The following is an 18,607-nucleotide window of genomic DNA, read 5'->3' on the forward strand; positions in this document are numbered from 1 at the left end:
ATGTATAGGAGTCACAGTCTTTGCAAGGGATGCTGTACACGACACCAGATTGCTTTTCTTGTTCAGTTTTGTCCTTTGGGGAGACAAGAGCTCTGCGCAGAGTATTCTGAGGTTTATATGTGTTGGTATTTAAAGAAACCTTTAATCGTTAGCTTTAATAAACCAAAACAATTATTTCAATCGGCTCACAACTTTTGAAGATATGCCCTTTTGAATAAGAGTACCCGTTTTTCACTCTGTCCACGGATAGCAAACAGAGTGGTTGGGATGGCTCATGCTGTGGAGTGGCCTGCACGATCACCAGACCTCACACCACTTGATTTTCTTCCTTTGTGTCAAAATCCAAGATCTTCGCAAACGTGTTCGCAAATATCCGGCGCACAAGGGTGGTAATCAACGCAATTGATGCAATGAGGACCAGGGCTGACACCTGTATTCGCCAAGGAGGCAACCAGGTAGAGGGCAGAGCAGCACAGTAAGATCACTTCAGAAGAACCAAAGACAAACCAAACAGCCTTTTAGGGCTACCTTTTATCCTAAAAATTGAAATGACTTGTAAATAAAAAAATAAAAAAGCAAGAACAAAAAAGTACGGAAGTAAGAAACATAATAAAACAAAAATGCATAAATAACCAAGAAAAAATAAGTAATTGCAAGTAAAGCAAAAGAAGTCCCATTCGGCATATCCATTTTACCCGCAAATTAATGACACTATTAACAAAATCCATTGCCCATAAACCCACCGGTAAAGCCCATTCCATAAATAAAGTTATTTTATAAAGTTATCATTGAGGAATGTTTGATATTCATGCATGGTATGTGTTCTCCTTTTCAATCTTTGAAGTAGGCAAACCTTCTCAGTGGACAGAGTGATAAACGGGTACATTTCTTTAAAAGAGCATATCTTCAAAAGTTGTGAGCCGATTGATATAATTGTTTTGGATTATTAAAGCTAACGACTCAAGGTTTCTTTACATACCAAAATATATTTGATCAACTTTCCAGAAATAGGAAAAAAAGAGGGTGCAAAGATGGGCCTCTTTTTTTTTGGGACACCCTGTAGGTTGATGACAACATTTGATTGAATGGACTGCACTACGCCATAACTACGGTGAAGGACGCCGGCTCAAATCCTTTGTTTGGAGCCAATCGATAATTTCATACAGGGCCTCTATAACTATAGGAAGCTGTTATATAATAATTATTGACCCTTCTTGTATTATAGAAACAACCATACTTTGCACTGTAGGCATATTATTCCGTCAAATCTACCATTGATGAACGAATGGCATGCTTATAAAGCGCATTCGGTCAAATGATCCTAATGCGGTGAACAGAATCTTAAATTACAACTTAAACTACTTAAAATGGAGATTTCAGGAAACTTGGTTCTCAATATACGCCCCCTTTCTAACGATTTTTTACCAAACAAATACACTATTTCGCAGTAATATTCAACTCTAGTTTGCCAGTGTCTTATTGAAACTTATCTTACAGTTACTCGTTCTCACTTTTAAAGCAATTACCTGTCAATTCTCTTGCCTTTTTTGTAGAATTATCTCGAACATATCGATTGATATGATATTGAGGCTAAGTGATGGATAAGTCATTCCTTTTCACGAATTGAAACCACGCCCTTTCTAAGAATACGGAAGAAAGTTCAATACTTCGACAATATACGGAAACATGTGTTACACTCTGTAATGTAAATGAAAAGTGTGTGCAGAAACAAACTTTCAATATTTTTATGAGAATGGGAGAGATTTGTTTTATCGATTAATTCCATCTGATAAGTATAATGACAATTCTAAATAATTTTATGATTACCAATAACGTGTAAACATTAATTTTTGCATTTCAGTATCTCTTCATCTGTAACCAGTAGTAATTATGGGTCTGAAACAAGTGTAAAATAATTATGTCAATCGATAGAATTCTGAATTGAAATTTTACTAATCATCTAGTTTATTTCACATTTTAAGAAAATCATGCACTTGTTTTACAGTTTCGTCCTCACTATTAGTAGTTTGCCAAATCACCTAAAATTTGTTCAAAATCTAGCTGCCTCCGAGAACTTATAAACCACCAAAAATAGTTTTCCCTAAAAATTGACAATACATTTGATACACTGCAATAAATATTTTCTTCTTTGTAAGTACAAAATAATACGTTATGTCGAGATAAAAGGATGTTTCATTCCGAATATCCCACAATGCACTATTGCATGAGGTGTGGATTTCCGAATACGCTATCCACATGCACTAATGCATGCTGGGATATAACGAAGACAAGAGTCTTTGGGTAAATGAGGATATCCTTAGTTTGACATATATTTCTATTTGGATAAACCTAATATCAAACTTTAATTTCCTCATTGCAATGCTTATTTGAATGACAACTCGGTAAATACAACAGATCAACGAACGACCGATCATACACAGGGCTGGTACCTTTTTTTGTAAAAGTCATGTGGAGCATTCATGTGGAATATACAAGAAACATTCATGTAACCTCGGGATTAGTTCTATTTTCAAAATGCAACAACAGGCGTGTGGCATTTTGAGCATAATTAGGTAACCACAGTATTTTAATTAATTTGGTCAGTCAATTTGAGAAATAGGTAAGTCTTAGTACGAAACTGTCATTGAGGTACGTAACATCAACACAAATTCTGGATTTGTACACAAGAATCTCTGAATTATCTGTTTTATTGATAATCCTGATGAACTTATTTGCGGATTTTTATCGAAATAATTTGACAACACTTGACCTCCGATCAACCACGAACAATTCCTCTTCATCTGCAGACAATGCAATACCATATGGATCATATTTCATCCTAGTGATGCAGTCAAGATACTTGTATTCTCCACCTGTACACACATATCTGTACACCCCCTTATTAGAAGAGCCAACGTTGCCAACATACAGTTCCCCTTGTTTGCTGCAGCACATATACCATGGATGCCATGCTGGAATACCAGGAGGGGGCTGAATGATGCTAGCATTTTCACCTGATTGATCCATTACTTGCAGGGTACCGTCATCAAAAGATATGATAAGTTTATCATCCGGCATACAGGATAGGTTGAGTGGCGCTGATGTTGTTTCATACTTGGATATCAGAGTTCCATCAGGCTGATGTATGGACACAGTCTTGTGAGTGTTGCCTAATCCAACGATGATTCTACCTGTTGAATCCACGTCAACTGAGCTAGGGCTGGATGGCTGATTGTTTATATCACATGTGGGAGTAGTACTTACTAGAAGGCCTTGACTGTTATATATGTGGAATTCATTCTTACCATACACACCAGGTATGACATATTGGTTGTTGGGAGTAATAGCTATGCCATTTATATTAGAAGGAGAGCCTTTGATAACATGTTTGGAATCATCATTCCTAGAGAACACTGTCATAGGTGAGTCACTGGTCAAAATAATATTCCCATGTATAGGATGAATGGCTATACCCCTCGGACTCGTGACCTGTGGGGAGGTTTGGATATTTTGACATTCTTTCCACTTTTTACCAATTTTAGCCTGGATGCTATGCCTGGTGCTAGGAACAGATCGGAACTTTGAAATTAAGCTGAACCTTTGACCTTGGGAGGATTCAGGTTTTCCAGTGGATTCAAAATAATCTTCTCTGGATAATGTTGCTGCATTAATTTGAGCCTCGGCTGTAAATGCTAGAATGGGTTTAATTGCTGCTGATGGTAATAAATTGGTTGCTGTTGGTTGATGGGGTTGGTGGCTAACTTTAGTTTGTTGGGTAGCAGTGATATGCAACTTATCACATACCAACTGCTCCACTGAAGGTGGCTCTAGTTTGATCTGAAGAAGTTTGTTATCTACTGGAGTGGGTTGCGATTGCGCGAGTTGTTGTAGTGAAGAGGACAAAGATGGGTAGAGGGAGATGATATCAGAATCAGAGCCTGATTCGATCACATTACTTGCTAATTCAATTGAACGTTTTAAGCTCACTAGATGATCCCGGAACCTTTCCTCAAGTTTTTCAATTTCATTCACATTTTCCTCTTTCTTACGATTGGCAACGTTTTTGTAAACTCTTACTAAATTGACCACTTGCAGGATAAATGCATCCCTTTCTTCATCTATGGCCAGGATCTTTGCATCTGCATCTCTGTCAAGATTCTGCTTTACCTGCTGCATTTGTTGGATTGCAATTTTGTACTCCTCTTCTACATTTCTAACTCTTCTTGTAAGATCTTCCAAGGAACTGCTCTGTTGCTTTGATGCTTCATTCAGCCGGATAAATGAATGTCCTTTATGAGTGGGATCAAGAGCAGTACAGTCGGAGCAAACAACGCAGCCACAATTCTCGCAAAAGTATTTAATTTTTTTACCATGCTTATCACAGAGCTCTGTTGTAGTTTTCATCTGTGGTATGAAGAAGAAGTGGAAGAGGAAGGGATGAAGAAGAGAAACAGGGGAATAGAATAAAGGAAGAGAAGTGACAAAAGATGGGAGAGGATAAAGAAAGAAGAAACAGAAAAGAGCAAGGGGAGGAAGAAAATATAATAATTATGAAGTGTTAATTTAGTATTATTTTCTTCTTCTTAGAAAGAGCTTTTTTCAGTCCTGTTTAAATGCTAAAAAAAGCTACCTTGAATGTTCATTTCATTGGGGCACTTATGAGTTTAAATGGATGAGAGGTCCTGGGTACCAGTTCGGACTTTCGTGCCTGTTCCTTAAGGGATCTAGAATGAGCGTTTATTGCGTTTCGACAGTATTTTTTGTGGGACATGAGAGCACCTCAGACCTATCGAATTGCATTCTGAATACGAAGCATGTTTTTGAAAATCACAATATAGTACAAATTTTATGACAAATTATAAAAATTTGATATATAACAGTCCTCGAAATAAATTTTATAAATCTAATGATATATTCTTAAAGTGTATGTAGTTGGGAGGAAAAGCCGACGATCAATTGAAAATTTTGACCTTTCATATTGAAGATATGGATTTTTTTTCCCAAAAGACCTAATTTTTTTTGGTGTTTTGGGGAAAAAATCCATATATTCAATACGAAAGGTTCAACATTTTCAATTAATCGTCGGCTTTTCATCCCACCTACATACACTTTAAGTATAAATCATCAGATTTATAAAGTTTACTTCGAGTACTGTTAAATATCAAAAATATCAATTTTAATGATTTGCCATAAAATGTGTATTAAATTGCGAATTTCAAAAATCTAAATTATTTGATATCAGAAGGACATTCTTCGTATTCAGAATTCAATTCGATATGTCTGATGTGCTGTAATGTCCCAAAATAAATACTGTCCAAACGTTCATACCCCAGCCCTTAACAAATTAAAATATTATAAATATATTATATCCAAAGTGTAAACTAGTATTATTAAGATTTATTATTATTATTATTATTATTATTATTATTATTATTATTATTATTATTATTATTATTATTATTATTATTATTATTATTAGTGTTATTATCATTATTATTATTATTATTATTATTATTATTATTATTATTATTATTATTATTATTATTATTATTATTATTATTGTTAGTATTAGTATTACTATTATTATTATTGGGTTGGACAGTGGGTCCAAAACTTAAATATAGTCCGATCATGTTGTAAAGTATCTCAAATTCCTCCTCTCATCACAGGGAATAAAAAAGTCAATTGTCATATTATTCTTAGTTTCTTTGTTCTTTACACACAGAGGTCAAAATTAAAAAATGGTCCGATTTCATCAAAACTGGTCTCAAATTACTCCCGTTAACATAAGATTTCTCAAATATATAATCATCTTACCATTTTAGTGCATTTTGTATTGTCATGTCCCCCTTCAAAGTTCATGCAGACATAGTCCAATCGAAATATTTGACCCACGATTGCAGCTAATTCGTAGGTTATAAATTTCTAAAATAAATTATTTTCATATTTGGTTGCCTAGAGGAGTAATTTAAGACGATGGAATCGATGCATTTTTGGCTTCTGTGCATGAGATATTTGACATTCTTAGTCAGTGGGAGTGGTCTATTACGTAGACACATAATCTGATTGGACAATCGCATGATTTTGGGTGTCGTCTATCAGGCTGTAGATGACCCCACGTCATCATGAGTGTTGATAACGCGTAACACGCTCATAGAGGTGCGCGTATGTATCGCGTTGTATGCGTAGACGCAGTACGGAATACTCGCACGCGCTAGCAGTACGCGCAACAAAAGATGTGAAGTTGTAAACAAGTTCCGTTCATTTTAGATAAAGGGGAGTTTTTATGTCGGTAACTTAATTTTTGCTTTAAAAAATAGTTTACAGTTATTAAAATAATATTTAACTGACTAAGAATGAGAATAAACGACAGGAATTTTTATTTTGACTATCCTCTACCTATGATAGACGACAGGCAGGTCCAATATTTTTATCGCAGTGGATATCCACTACTCAAAATATTGGACCTGCCTGTCGTCTATCACACGGTAGAGGATAGGCAAAATAAAAATTCCTATCGTTTATTATCTAATTTGACCTTATTTATGCTAAGCACCCTAGCGCAATATGACAATTGACCTTTTTATTTCTACCTTTTTATTCCTACCAATGAGAGGAACAATTTCAGGTATATTACAACACAAAATGTTGGCCATTTTATGACCTCCGACCCCTCTTGGAAACCATAAAAACGCAGGCAGAACGCCTAGACGTTGATCCACAAGCCTCAGCACACTTCATAGGGGCATAGAAAAAAAATCCAGTTTTATCCTTTGAGGTGTAAGGATGCCAACAAACATTGGTTCCACTAATGTAGGAATAGTAGGTGCTAACTCAAAAATCACCAAATAGCACCAGGCACTAATATTGACCCTAGCGAAGTAGACTTCCAATGTACAGTACTTACACCAGTATTGGTTTAAGTACAGTGGAATCCTGCTTTGCTTTATCTGGGGTATATTGCAAATTAATTGAACCGGAAACTCTTTATTCCTTAATTGCAAAGGTAAACAAAGGGGGTTAACTTGTTCTCCAGATATATAATGCAGTTAACCTATGTGTACTCCAAGCAGTTGATATCTAACCATAGGGGTGTAATACAGTCCTTTACAAATACTTTACATACCTGCTTTTCTTTGGCTACAGTTTCTTGCAGATTAGTAACAAGAAAATGAACTTGAAACCCATGTATGCCGCCTTCTGGAATCCGGTGGATTGTGTTACAGGTTGGACAAGTCACAAATCCTTTATCATAATCATTACTTCGGGATCTGGCCCAACGTTGCAAACACGCAAAACAGAAAGGATGGAGACATGGCAAGGCTCTGGGATCATTGAAAGGCTTATAACAGATAGCACACTCCAGAAAATATCTGTCTATTGTCGATGCTAGGGAATTTCTTACTCCCGCCATGTTCCGTTTTGACAGGCTGCACTAAATAGGCATAATGACACCATATACTTGACACTCAATATTAACATTACGCCTGGGTGAGCAAGTCAAGGCCTCTCTGCATGGCCAACAATGAGGTACCACACAATCTCCTCATGCAGCCTGTCTTTTATGTTGATTACCATATCATTATATCAACGTTGTTATATGACTGCGCAAAGACTACTACTGCAATCAGCCAGCTGCATCAGGGATATTTATAACACTGATGTCATAATCATGTGATGCTAGCTTGATATCATTTAGGGGCTGTGCAGTGTGTATCCCGGGGAGGTGACTTCTCAAAATGGCCTGCGAAAAAAGCTTTGTCCCCCCGTTCCACCCACTATAAAATTGAATACCTGAATACAAAACCCACGCAAGCCAATGGAAAGGGATTTTGAGAAAACTAAAAAAATGTGTATCATTTGAATTCCTTCTGTTAGATTTACCTGGTCAATAGGGCAGGTTTTACATGCAAATGAGTGGATTAAACAGTATTAGGTATGACAATTAGCATTTCGGGGACTTCATGGGGGTCACGTTATATACCGGACTTGAATTGTTCTTTGAATTACATGAAAAGACAACAATGTTGGAATGGGGTTACCACTAGTAAGATGATACAAAATAAAGCAAACATGTATGTATGTTGATAAGCAAACTGTCATGTAATATAAACCACACACTTACCTTGATTAAATCAATTTATTTCACAAGTCACTCTCCAGGGTCTATGTGTAAAGCAAAAATTTCACATGCTTAAGTCAATTTGCCCAAATTGTGGACTTCTGTGGTTTTGTATTCACGTATTCAATTACACAAACCAGATTTTGGAGAAAGATATTTAAAACTTTAAATTTTCTAATCATGTAATGCGTAAAAGAAAGAGAATTAGTAGCAAACTTGGCTTATAGTAATATGTGAATGTTTTCCCACTGTTTTTCTGTACCATTTTACGGCGTAATATCGAAAAAGTGTCCCAAACATCTGTGCTAAAACTCACTTAATCCCCTTTTACACCTCACACCGACACCGCCTGGCTAATAATTATTTGGTGGAGCAGATACATTAAAATGAATACACGGGATCGATACACGTGAATTGCTATGCACGATTTTGATATCAGACGAAAATCTTCGGATAGTGGGTTAGAAATTGATGAATATCTCCCGCAAATGAATTTTTCTCAAGAAACCAGATGTGGTCTCATACACTTGAAAATACGTGTTGAACAGATATGATAGTCGCTAGAATGCGCTTTGAAAATTGGCCGTGCGCTTTGAACTCAAAATCTGACAATTTTATATTGCGTTGGTCCTGTATTACAGCGTGTAGTACAGCTGCACTCACTGTAGGCAGTATAAAAGTCGATGACCATTGACCTCAATGGGGTATACAAGCTTATTCACGCACAACCAAGATCAATTACACGGCTATTGTGTATAGCCTTAGTTATGTCCCTCGACTAATTATTGGTTTTAAAGAGCTTTAAAGGTTTGAACCAAATGGCTAATCGTGGCTGTGGATTCAACCTACCATGACGATTCCTGCCATGAAGATATAGGGTCGATGACACTGTGCACCTGCCAAAAATGATTACACCCCTTTTGACCTGCTCTCAAAAAGGCTTACCCACTATTATTCATCTGGTGTATTGCACTTAACACAAGTAACCACATGGATATAATTTCCTTGAAAGACCCCTGTTTTGGACCACGCAGTTCCCTGAATTTTACAGCGCTGAAAGAACCTTGATTTTGGTCTGTAGATTATCCTAAATTGCTCATTTCTGTTTTCGCCACAAGCTTCAAAAGATCCATTTTACAGATCCGCGGACTACATACCCACCAAAATATGACGTGCCCGGTTGGTGGATTATTGCACTATCCCTTACACGTGGTGCTAGCCTGCCAAATGAGTGTTAAACTGTGACATTTATTGTTTACTAAGCAACACGTGAGTGAAACTTTTTACAGGTGAATTGGCAACAACAAGTATGGTTTTAACTGCATAATCGTAATCAAACATTTCATAATAATGGCCATTATTCAAAAAGGGGATATTGTATACAAATCTGTAAAATGCGTTGGAAGTAGAATTTATTTCTGCGCATTTTGACACCTCATTTGATGCGATAGCTTATAAAACAATAAAACACCGGTCAATTTTATGTAGTAAGGTCAAGATTTGAAAGTTTCACTTACATACAATACAAAACACTCAGATATCATTACACAGATTTCCTTCCATTATACTGAATACAAAATCAATACAATTTACTGCAACTGTCAAATCTTGTGTTAAATTTATTTAAATGTATGATGTGACGTCAATATTTAGTCATTTGCTACAAATGAGGTGTCAAAACGTGCAGAAATAAATGCTGCTTCCAACGCATTTTACAGAAAGGGTGGTTAGTTACTTATTCTGAGATGTTTATGTGCATACAATATTGTTGAATATTCTGAACAAAATTAGTTTTTGTGTTACCATCAATGGGGCTAATGGTGCACAACAACACTACGTGCCGAGTGCTGGGTTGAGTGGGGTTATGAACATGATGAAAAAGCACTATTCAATTCTTAAAAGGCACCAATGAAATATTAGTATTTGGCCTTACAGAAATGTATAAAACCAGAATTAAAGGCATTAGAAGTTTGCTAAAATTGTTCATACTTTTGTGGCTACGTGCGCTACGGCAATGCTCACCAGACACCCATTAAGATGATATGTCAATTTAATGAAATAAACGTAAAATAGACCATTTATGAAGTGAAACTCAACACCAATTTAACCACAACTAGGTAAAATGCTGAAAACAACTTTTTAAAAGGAGAATTGACCGTAGTGACATGGACAATCTCTAAGGCCCCCATTTGACACGTGGTTTCCGTTTAAAAAACAACTAAATAACAACACTGAACAAAGTAATGTTTTTAATAAGCATTTAATCTGGCTTTTTACACAATCTTAAATTTAAGCTTATAATACTAATATACGAGTAATAAAATGTTTTCATGAAAATATTAATAAGTTTGTTGTCTTGACCTAATAATTTATAGATTTATTATATTTTATTTTATTTTATTTGATAGATAGACTGATTAATTTAAAATTTTTAATATATCTACACAAAAATAAGATTAAATTACTTAGTTGCACTGCAAGACAAGATTAATCTATCCTATGGTAGAAATGCACGCCTTTTCTGCAATGAAACGTCGTTGAATATTGCAAGTAGTACTTACAAGTTAATGAGGATTGTTTTTTGAAAGGGAAAGGCGTGTTCAAATGTTACAGAAGCAGACGATCAAATAGTCATTATTTACAGAAACAATATGTGACGTGTCATGTCAAAAGGAGACACTTTTGGGCAGTTTATCAATTTTGAGGTTTTCACAAATCTTAAATATAGAGATATTTTGCTCCATAATGCTGTTTTCCCCAATGAAATCGGACATTCCTAAGCAAAGATATTGAGTTCGTAAGTTATGGTATTATAAAATTGGAAATTGAGATATCGGCCTTTAAAAAGATTATTGACAATGTTGAGAGTAGGAATTACCTAGAAAAATGTCTCCAAAAATACAAGATGCCAGTTATATTCCGGTCTGAAACTGTCAGACAATATTTTAAACATTAATAACATCACAAATTCGCAACAAACCAAAATTGTGAAAAAATCTCCCCGGGCAGATTTTTGGCTATTTCTCCATTTACGATCCTGCCCAAAAGTGTCTCCTTTTGACATGACACGTCACATATATTCTATTGCGTATAGCTACCCCCTATTCCAGAAAAATACAGCACTAATATTTTGGTATTGAAAATATATTATCCTGTTTTGCAAAATGAAATATAGCTAAATCCTAATCCTTTAGTTAGTCCTAATTGGCAATGAAAGTAAAATTTTAATGTTTGGTCAAAAAACATGCATTTTTAGGGCGTTTTTCGACATTTTTTGTATTCTGTGACAATCACGCCCAAAGACTTGAACAAAGATTTATTTTAAATAGCAAAGATTTATTTTAAATAATGCACATTTTCTAATCTCTTTCAAAATCAATTAGCAAAAATAACATAAAATATTAAAATTATGAGTAATTTTGTGGCTACAATTGTAAGAAAACATGCAAAATTTCATGTTTTTGGACCATGTTCCCTCAAATTGCATAAATATTAAAATGTTACTTTTATTGCCAGTTGGAACTAACTAAAGGATTATGATTTAGTAATGTTTCATTTAGCAAAACAGGATAATATTTTTTTAATCCAAAAATATTAGTGCTGTATTTTTCTGGAATGGGGAGTGGTGTCATGTTTCCTAATGTAATGTGCGATTGTCATGACATTCAAACACGCCTAAAGGTTACCATATCACGTGTTATATACCACCTATAACATTGTATTTCGTAACTCATCACACGCTGTATCACGTTAAAGGGGCACTTCGTGATCCACAGCCTTATCCCCACATCACGATCGCGTGCATACACTTTCTTGCATATTTGCTCATTTGACAAAGAAAACGCAAAACTTTCATTTTTTGGCAGTCGACAACCCCAAATTACAATATCCTATGGGGCGCAATAAGAACTCGTAAATACAATGTCCACAGAGGAGAGAGAAAACAGAGAGCGTACCACCAGTCAAAGTCCCCGTGTATTGTATACGGTGAGTTCTCGCATATTCATGAGGGCCGATTGTTCGATCGTGCCGTGTCAAACAATCACGCCAGCGCTGCGTGCCTTCGCGTATACGCAATAGACCATAAAAATACGCGGTAATTGCGTAGCAGTCTCGCCTGTTGCATCTCATGGAACAATCGGCCCTCATTATCGGATGATGCGGAGACTTTGACTGGTGGTACGGGCTCTGTTATCTCCCTCCTCTGTGACAATGTGTATACCCAGCAAACACACAGCGTTTTACATATAAAGAGTATACAACGTTTTAATATTACGTGTTCATAAAACATTTTTGAAAACGTGATGCAAAACATTCTATCAGAATGTTATTTAACTGTTGACACAAAATATTTGAAAAAATGTTTGACCAAAATATTTTACGATAACGTTTTAAAAACGTATTCATGACCTCTATATGAACATTTAAATGTTATTAAATCGTTTTGAATAATAGCATTTTTGTGTTTGGTGGGTTAATAACATTTTTGTGTTTGGTCGGTATTATTGAATCATATCTAAAACAGAGGATGCTAAAATCGCGAAATAAACTTTAATGTACGTAATGTGAAATTGGATCTTTAATTCATATTTTAAAAAAGAGCAGTGATTTATAGTGCGCTACGCACCGCACAACGCCTAGACGCTGATTCCCAAGCCTCAGCACACTTTACAGGTTGTCACTGACCACGCACTACCGCCCTATAGCAATCCATCAACCTTTAACAACACATGGACTTGCAGCTAAGAAGCGAACTCCATAGGTATTCCACAATTGACCTTCGCAGCCAGGATCGCCTCCCGAAACAATTAGCAGTAAGTTCCTTCTGCAGGGGAATTTCAAGCTACTCAGAGAGCGTACTAACCACCGCCAGGGTTAGAACCCGCAACCTTTCGCACCATAGTCCAACGCCTTATCGATTGAGGTATGAGTTAAGGGATCTGGAATGAGCGTTTTGAGCTTTTGGACAGTATTTTTTTGTGGGACATGAGAGCACATCAGACATATCGAAAAGCATTCTGAATACGAAGATATCTTTCTGATATCAAATAATTTTTTTGAAATTCACGATATAATACCAATTTTATGACAAATTATTAAAATTTGATATTTTTGATATATAACAGTCCTCGAAGTAAATTTTATAAATCTAATGATATATTCTTAAAGTGTATGTAGCTGGGAGGAAAAGCCGACGATCAATTGAAAAATTTGACCTTTCATATTGAAAATATGGACTTTTTTCCCAAACAGACCTAATTTTTTTTGGTGTTTTGGGAAAAATCCATATATTCAATACGAAAGGTCAAAATTTTCAATTGATCGTCGGCTTTTCATCCCACCTACATATACTTTAAGCATAAATCATCAGATTTATAAAGTTTACTTCGAGTACTGTTAAATATCAAAAATATCCATTTTTATCATTTGCCTTAAAATGTGCATTACATTGCGAATTTCAAAAAATTAAATTATTTGATATCAGAAGGACATTCTTCGTATTCAGAATGCAATTCGATATGTCTGATGTGCTCTAATGTCCCACAATAAATACTATCCAAACGTTCATACCCCATCCCTTAATAAGCTTTGAATTTCTTACATTTTACAAAAGTGTTGTGAAAGTTGCTCAACTAATGCATAGTGATATCAGAAATCATACACTACATTCGAAGTTAAATATTTGTTTTATGCTATATAAATAAGTGATAACTTTGCAAATCTCTGAAAAACATTTTTGAAGAAAGTTCACTTAACAATAAAAGTACATATATTTATATTTTGAAATCATCATTACGAGTCCTCTATTTTTCTGAATATAGCTTATATTGTTTCCTTTTTTGTTTGGTTACTTGATAGTTCATGCTTGTGATATATAATTATAGACACATTCATAAATTAATAAAATCAAACATCTTTATAGATAAAGTTGAAATGCGCAGTGCTATTATAGGTTGGTGTCATACACAGAACGTGATTCCCGAATAAAATTTGGATGTCTGTATGTTCATGAGACCCTGTTTCAAAAAGCGTACCAAGTGATACAGATAACTTGGAGGTCTATAATTGAATCGACCTGAGTAATGAATAATACGGGAGAGAGAGAGAGAGAGCCCAATTTGTATGAGTGAATACGTATTCAGCCCTTGCCCAACTAAGTCCATTTCGTTACGTAATAGTGATATAACAGGATTAATTACCATAGCGATGTGTGGACACTATTCGGGAACGCATTTGAATGTATTACCCAGCACTAGATTTACGTCATCATAACAACTGTTCCTCTACAGTACACCAGGTTATTAAAGAACAGGAAACAGACATTCTTTTGTTGCATACAAGTTGTTACAGTATTTTCTTGATAAGTTATCTTTGCCCTCTCTTTAAAATCCGTTTGTTTGACTGTTTTTCAAAAACCAGCTTCGCGATTTGAATTCCTGTAGTACCGGTTATATTCAAAAATGTCAATCCAAACATGCTGATAAACAAGCAATTATTGGATTAAAATGTCAAATTAAAAAAAAGAAACCTATTTAACCTACTTCTATCTTAAGTAGTTACAATTTTTATTATTCAAGTACATTGAGAGGTCTCTGTGGACATAACATGTTTTCTTTAGGTTCTTGACATTTAAATGCAATTTATAGTTGCTTGCTAGTCTATTTGAAAATGCGACATATATTTACATAGTATCGCATAAAATGGTCATAAAATATTTACACGACCACAATACCTTTGTTTTGGAAATATTCTTCCGTCCAAAAATATTACTTTCCAAAGCCATAAACTACCTCATCATCATTTCCAAACATATATAACTATATTTATAATGGCAGTCTTTTTGAGATACCTGTTTTTCTACGTGTCAAATCATTTACAATTGTACAATCATATAACAATATATAACAATAGACGAAACATGCACTGCTTTGGCATTCCTCTCTTTACAATATGTTCATCTGCAATCAATTAAATATTTAAGTTAAGAAATGTGGTACATTCTAGCGGTACCTCTTTTCTTCAAATAAATAACGTACCCCTTGTCTGGAGTCACTGACATGCCAGTGTAGTAACTGGATTCCTTGTCCCTATAATATAGATAACTTTTGTTATCAGTGTGTTATAATTTTTAGAGAAAAATGGAAAAATAGTCACAAATTTATTAAATTTATCAAGGGGTGTAGTACCACCTTAACACTATAAAGTATACACATCTAAAGGTGACATTGTATACCGGGTTGAATAGTCACGTGATGCTGCGCGGTTTTTGAGGTGCCGATATATTTCAAGACGTGATTCAATTAGGCGTGTGAAGGAAATTCACCTCATCTTTACATGGGATGATCCCATGTTATCCCATCCTTGTCTACCCCATGCTCGCCTATTGGCAAGAATAGAACACCTTTACATCTCTCGGTGAGGTTGCACTGTGGTCAAGATGAATTTGTCCCTTTTTATTGAGATTTACGTTTTGGGTTATGTTGACGTCTGACGATGTCAGACGTGAGATTTTTGTGTGGTAGATCGAAAAAAAAAATAAAACGGCGGAAAAAAATGAAATGTATTCAATCCAGCAGGCTTAATAATGCGAAAAAACGGGCAATTTTACAAATACGCGCGGGACTTTGAGACGAATTATTAAATCAAAATGGCCTTAGCACTCTGACTATACTATGTATAGATCCTCGATGGATATTGGAATCCGTGGAAAGGCTTGAAAATGAGGGAGTTTCGAAAAATTCTTATATTTCAAGAACGGTATGGTCAATTGTCAAAATTTATTTTTCAACTGCACGAAGTATTTAGTTATGTTTAGTTGTGGCGTTAAAATACCCAAACAATTTAGTTTCTGACGATACAGTTCTTTCAGGGACACCCTGTAGCATAGTACAATAGAGAGTAGCACCACGACCTTGATGGGTCAGCCCAGATCCTTACTCCATCTTTACAGACAGGGGATACATATAGCATATAATTCTAATAGTAAAAAGATCGAGTGCAATATCGGCTATTGACACATACCCCATCTTTTGCATTGGATTGGGATGGTATCATCCCATGCAAAGAAGGGGTGGATTTCCTTCACACGCCTAAGCCAATCAGGACGTCAATTCCTTATTATTTACGCAGTACACGGGCTACATTTTTGGCCAAAGAGTGACAAACTTTTATATACGATCAATATTGCAATTGCTCAAGGCAACATTATGTGCTACACCCATTGGCCGTCTTTATCCAACTTTCTGGCCGTTACTCTTAACTACGTTGCTCACGCCAGAGAAGATGTATCGAAATTAATATATATATATTACAAATTTACATGCCTTCGTGATTTTCTGAACTCAACAAACGCTCTTCAACGTACAGCTTACCAAATTATTGCTTTTGCTAAAATTTATTCTGACCGTCATCCATGTTCTCCATTGTTATTACTTTGTTGCTTATTTTTTGCACCATGTTTTCTAATGCCAGGAGAGCATCTTCACTCTTCTTCACTCTCCAATCCAAATCAAACTTATCTGGAGGAGTATCCTTAAACTGGCCACGAGGCGTAGGTGACATCAGTGGACGATCTTTGCCAAAGGCATCAGCCTTTCCTTTACTCTTCCACACTAAAATTAAACATAAACGGTAAAAATGATCGATAACTTATATTTATACATAGCCTACATTGTGTGGTGGGTGATTTGTTTGATGTTGCGCTTCAGGCATACGGTCAAGGTGCGGAGGAACAGTCCATTAGTCCGAAAAGGATTTAAGAAAATTAATAAAGGGTAATGCATTGTCCTTTACACCCAAATAATGTGTCCGAGGTAGTAAAAACGTAAATAATGGGTGAGGCGCAACCGAACCCATTATTTAAACGTTTTTACTGCCGAGGACACATTATTTGCGTGTATAGGATAATGCTGCACCCTTTATTTCTATTCTATTACCAGAAAATACCTAGCAAACACAAAAACGTTTTTAAAACGTTTTAAATAAGTTATATCTTGGGTTTTGGTTTAGGTAAAAACGTTTTAATAACATTAAAATGTCGGGTTATATAAAGGTCATGAAATCGTTTTAAAACGTTTTGTATGAAAACACACTACAACAATATTTTTAAAATGTTTTCGAAATGTCATTGTAAACTATTTTTGCAAACATTTTGGCCAAATATTTTGTCAACACCTTAAATAACATTATGTTAAAATATTTGCACCCAGCAAAGACAGAAATGTTCTTAAAATGTTTTTTACAAAACGTTTTAATAACATTTAAATGTCGGGTTATATAAAGGTCGTGAAAACATTTTAATAACGTTATTGTAAATATTTTGGGCAAACATTTTTTGCAAAATATTTTTTCAACCCCAAAATAACATTCTGTTTAGAATGATTTGAACCAAGTTTTCAAAAATGTTTTTGGAATGTTATTAAAACGTTTTTATACCCTTTATATAACCCGACATTTAAATGTTTTCTGTATAACATTTGTGTTTGCTGTGTAGTAAATTACCAACAAATGTTATTTAATGTTATGAAAACGTTTTATACCATTAATGTGCCCTTTATATAACCCGACATTTAAACGTTTTCTGGCAACCTTTTATAACCTTTTGCGAATGATGTCGAAAACGTTTTGTGTTTGCTGGGTAGTACGATTTAAAGAGAAAATGTCACTTTTTGGCACAAATATTTTAAGTTGTTTAATTCAAGGTGGAGCGCGTACGCGTAAGTGACAGCGCGTATCGCGGAAATATTGCACGCGTAACCAAGCGTATAGCTGTGCGTAGAATGTGTTTGACCCATTATTGCAGAATAATGGGCTCTCATGTGACGTGTTTTAACAAATCACAGTGCGCAATTTTGAATAATGGGTCGTAAGAGTAATAGAATACAATTTAAGGGATTAGGGTATTTTATGTTAGGTTAAGGGTTATGGATAAGGTAATGATTAGGGTTAGCATTATAGGGTTAGGGTTAGTGTTAGGGATAGTATTATGGTTAGTGTTAGCACTTTAGGGCTTAGGTTAGGGCTAGGGTTAATAACTAAATTTGTTGGGTTCTTGGACTAATGACCCTTCTGACTATCAACCTGTTATGAATAGATTGGACTTGTCACAAAATATCTAATGGTGTTATACTTTTTAAAATATATACACATGGAAATAGCCGGGGTATAAAAAACCGAACTCTCTCTCTCTCTCAAATATATGTGCGTGGTATAATATAAACTAGATTCCAAGCTTTAAGTATTCTTAGAAAACAATGTCTTACATGTACTATTACAGAAGGAGGGCGTTTATTCTGAGGGCGACATTGTTGAAAATTACCTTGTAACTCATCAGGAACATTATGTGTAATCAGTCGCACAAACTCTTGCCAGCAAACTTGCTCCAGAACGATGGAGTCTTTTAATTTCTCATCATGTCTTTTCACAACCGAGAACGCGTCAATAATGATAGACATGAACATGGTCAGCAAAATGAACCCTGAAAAA

At 35.2% G+C, this 18,607-nt stretch overlaps 2 protein-coding genes across 2 annotated transcripts; both read right to left on the reverse strand.

The window, feature by feature from the left end:
* Positions 1-1,063: 1,063 nt before the first annotated feature.
* LOC140160998 (uncharacterized) lies at positions 1,064-7,510 on the reverse strand. The gene is made up of 2 exons (XM_072184365.1): positions 7,127-7,510; positions 1,064-4,404 (listed from the first exon to the last, which is right to left on the reverse strand). Exons 1-2 carry the CDS (start codon positions 7,412-7,414, stop codon positions 2,743-2,745), a joined length of 1,950 nt encoding a protein of 649 aa, XP_072040466.1. The 5' UTR covers positions 7,415-7,510; the 3' UTR covers positions 1,064-2,742.
* A 6,052-nt stretch (positions 7,511-13,562) lies between these two features.
* LOC140160999 (uncharacterized) lies at positions 13,563-18,594 on the reverse strand. The gene is made up of 2 exons (XM_072184366.1): positions 18,441-18,594; positions 13,563-16,734 (listed from the first exon to the last, which is right to left on the reverse strand). The coding sequence occupies exons 1-2, from the start codon at positions 18,580-18,582 to the stop codon at positions 16,511-16,513; spliced, it is 366 nt and encodes a 121-aa protein (XP_072040467.1). The 5' UTR covers positions 18,583-18,594; the 3' UTR covers positions 13,563-16,510.
* Positions 18,595-18,607: the final 13 nt, after the last annotated feature.

Source organism: Amphiura filiformis, chromosome 9 (genome assembly GCF_039555335.1).
Source record: "Amphiura filiformis chromosome 9, Afil_fr2py, whole genome shotgun sequence".
Lineage (NCBI taxonomy): Eukaryota > Metazoa > Echinodermata > Ophiuroidea > Amphilepidida > Amphiuridae > Amphiura > Amphiura filiformis.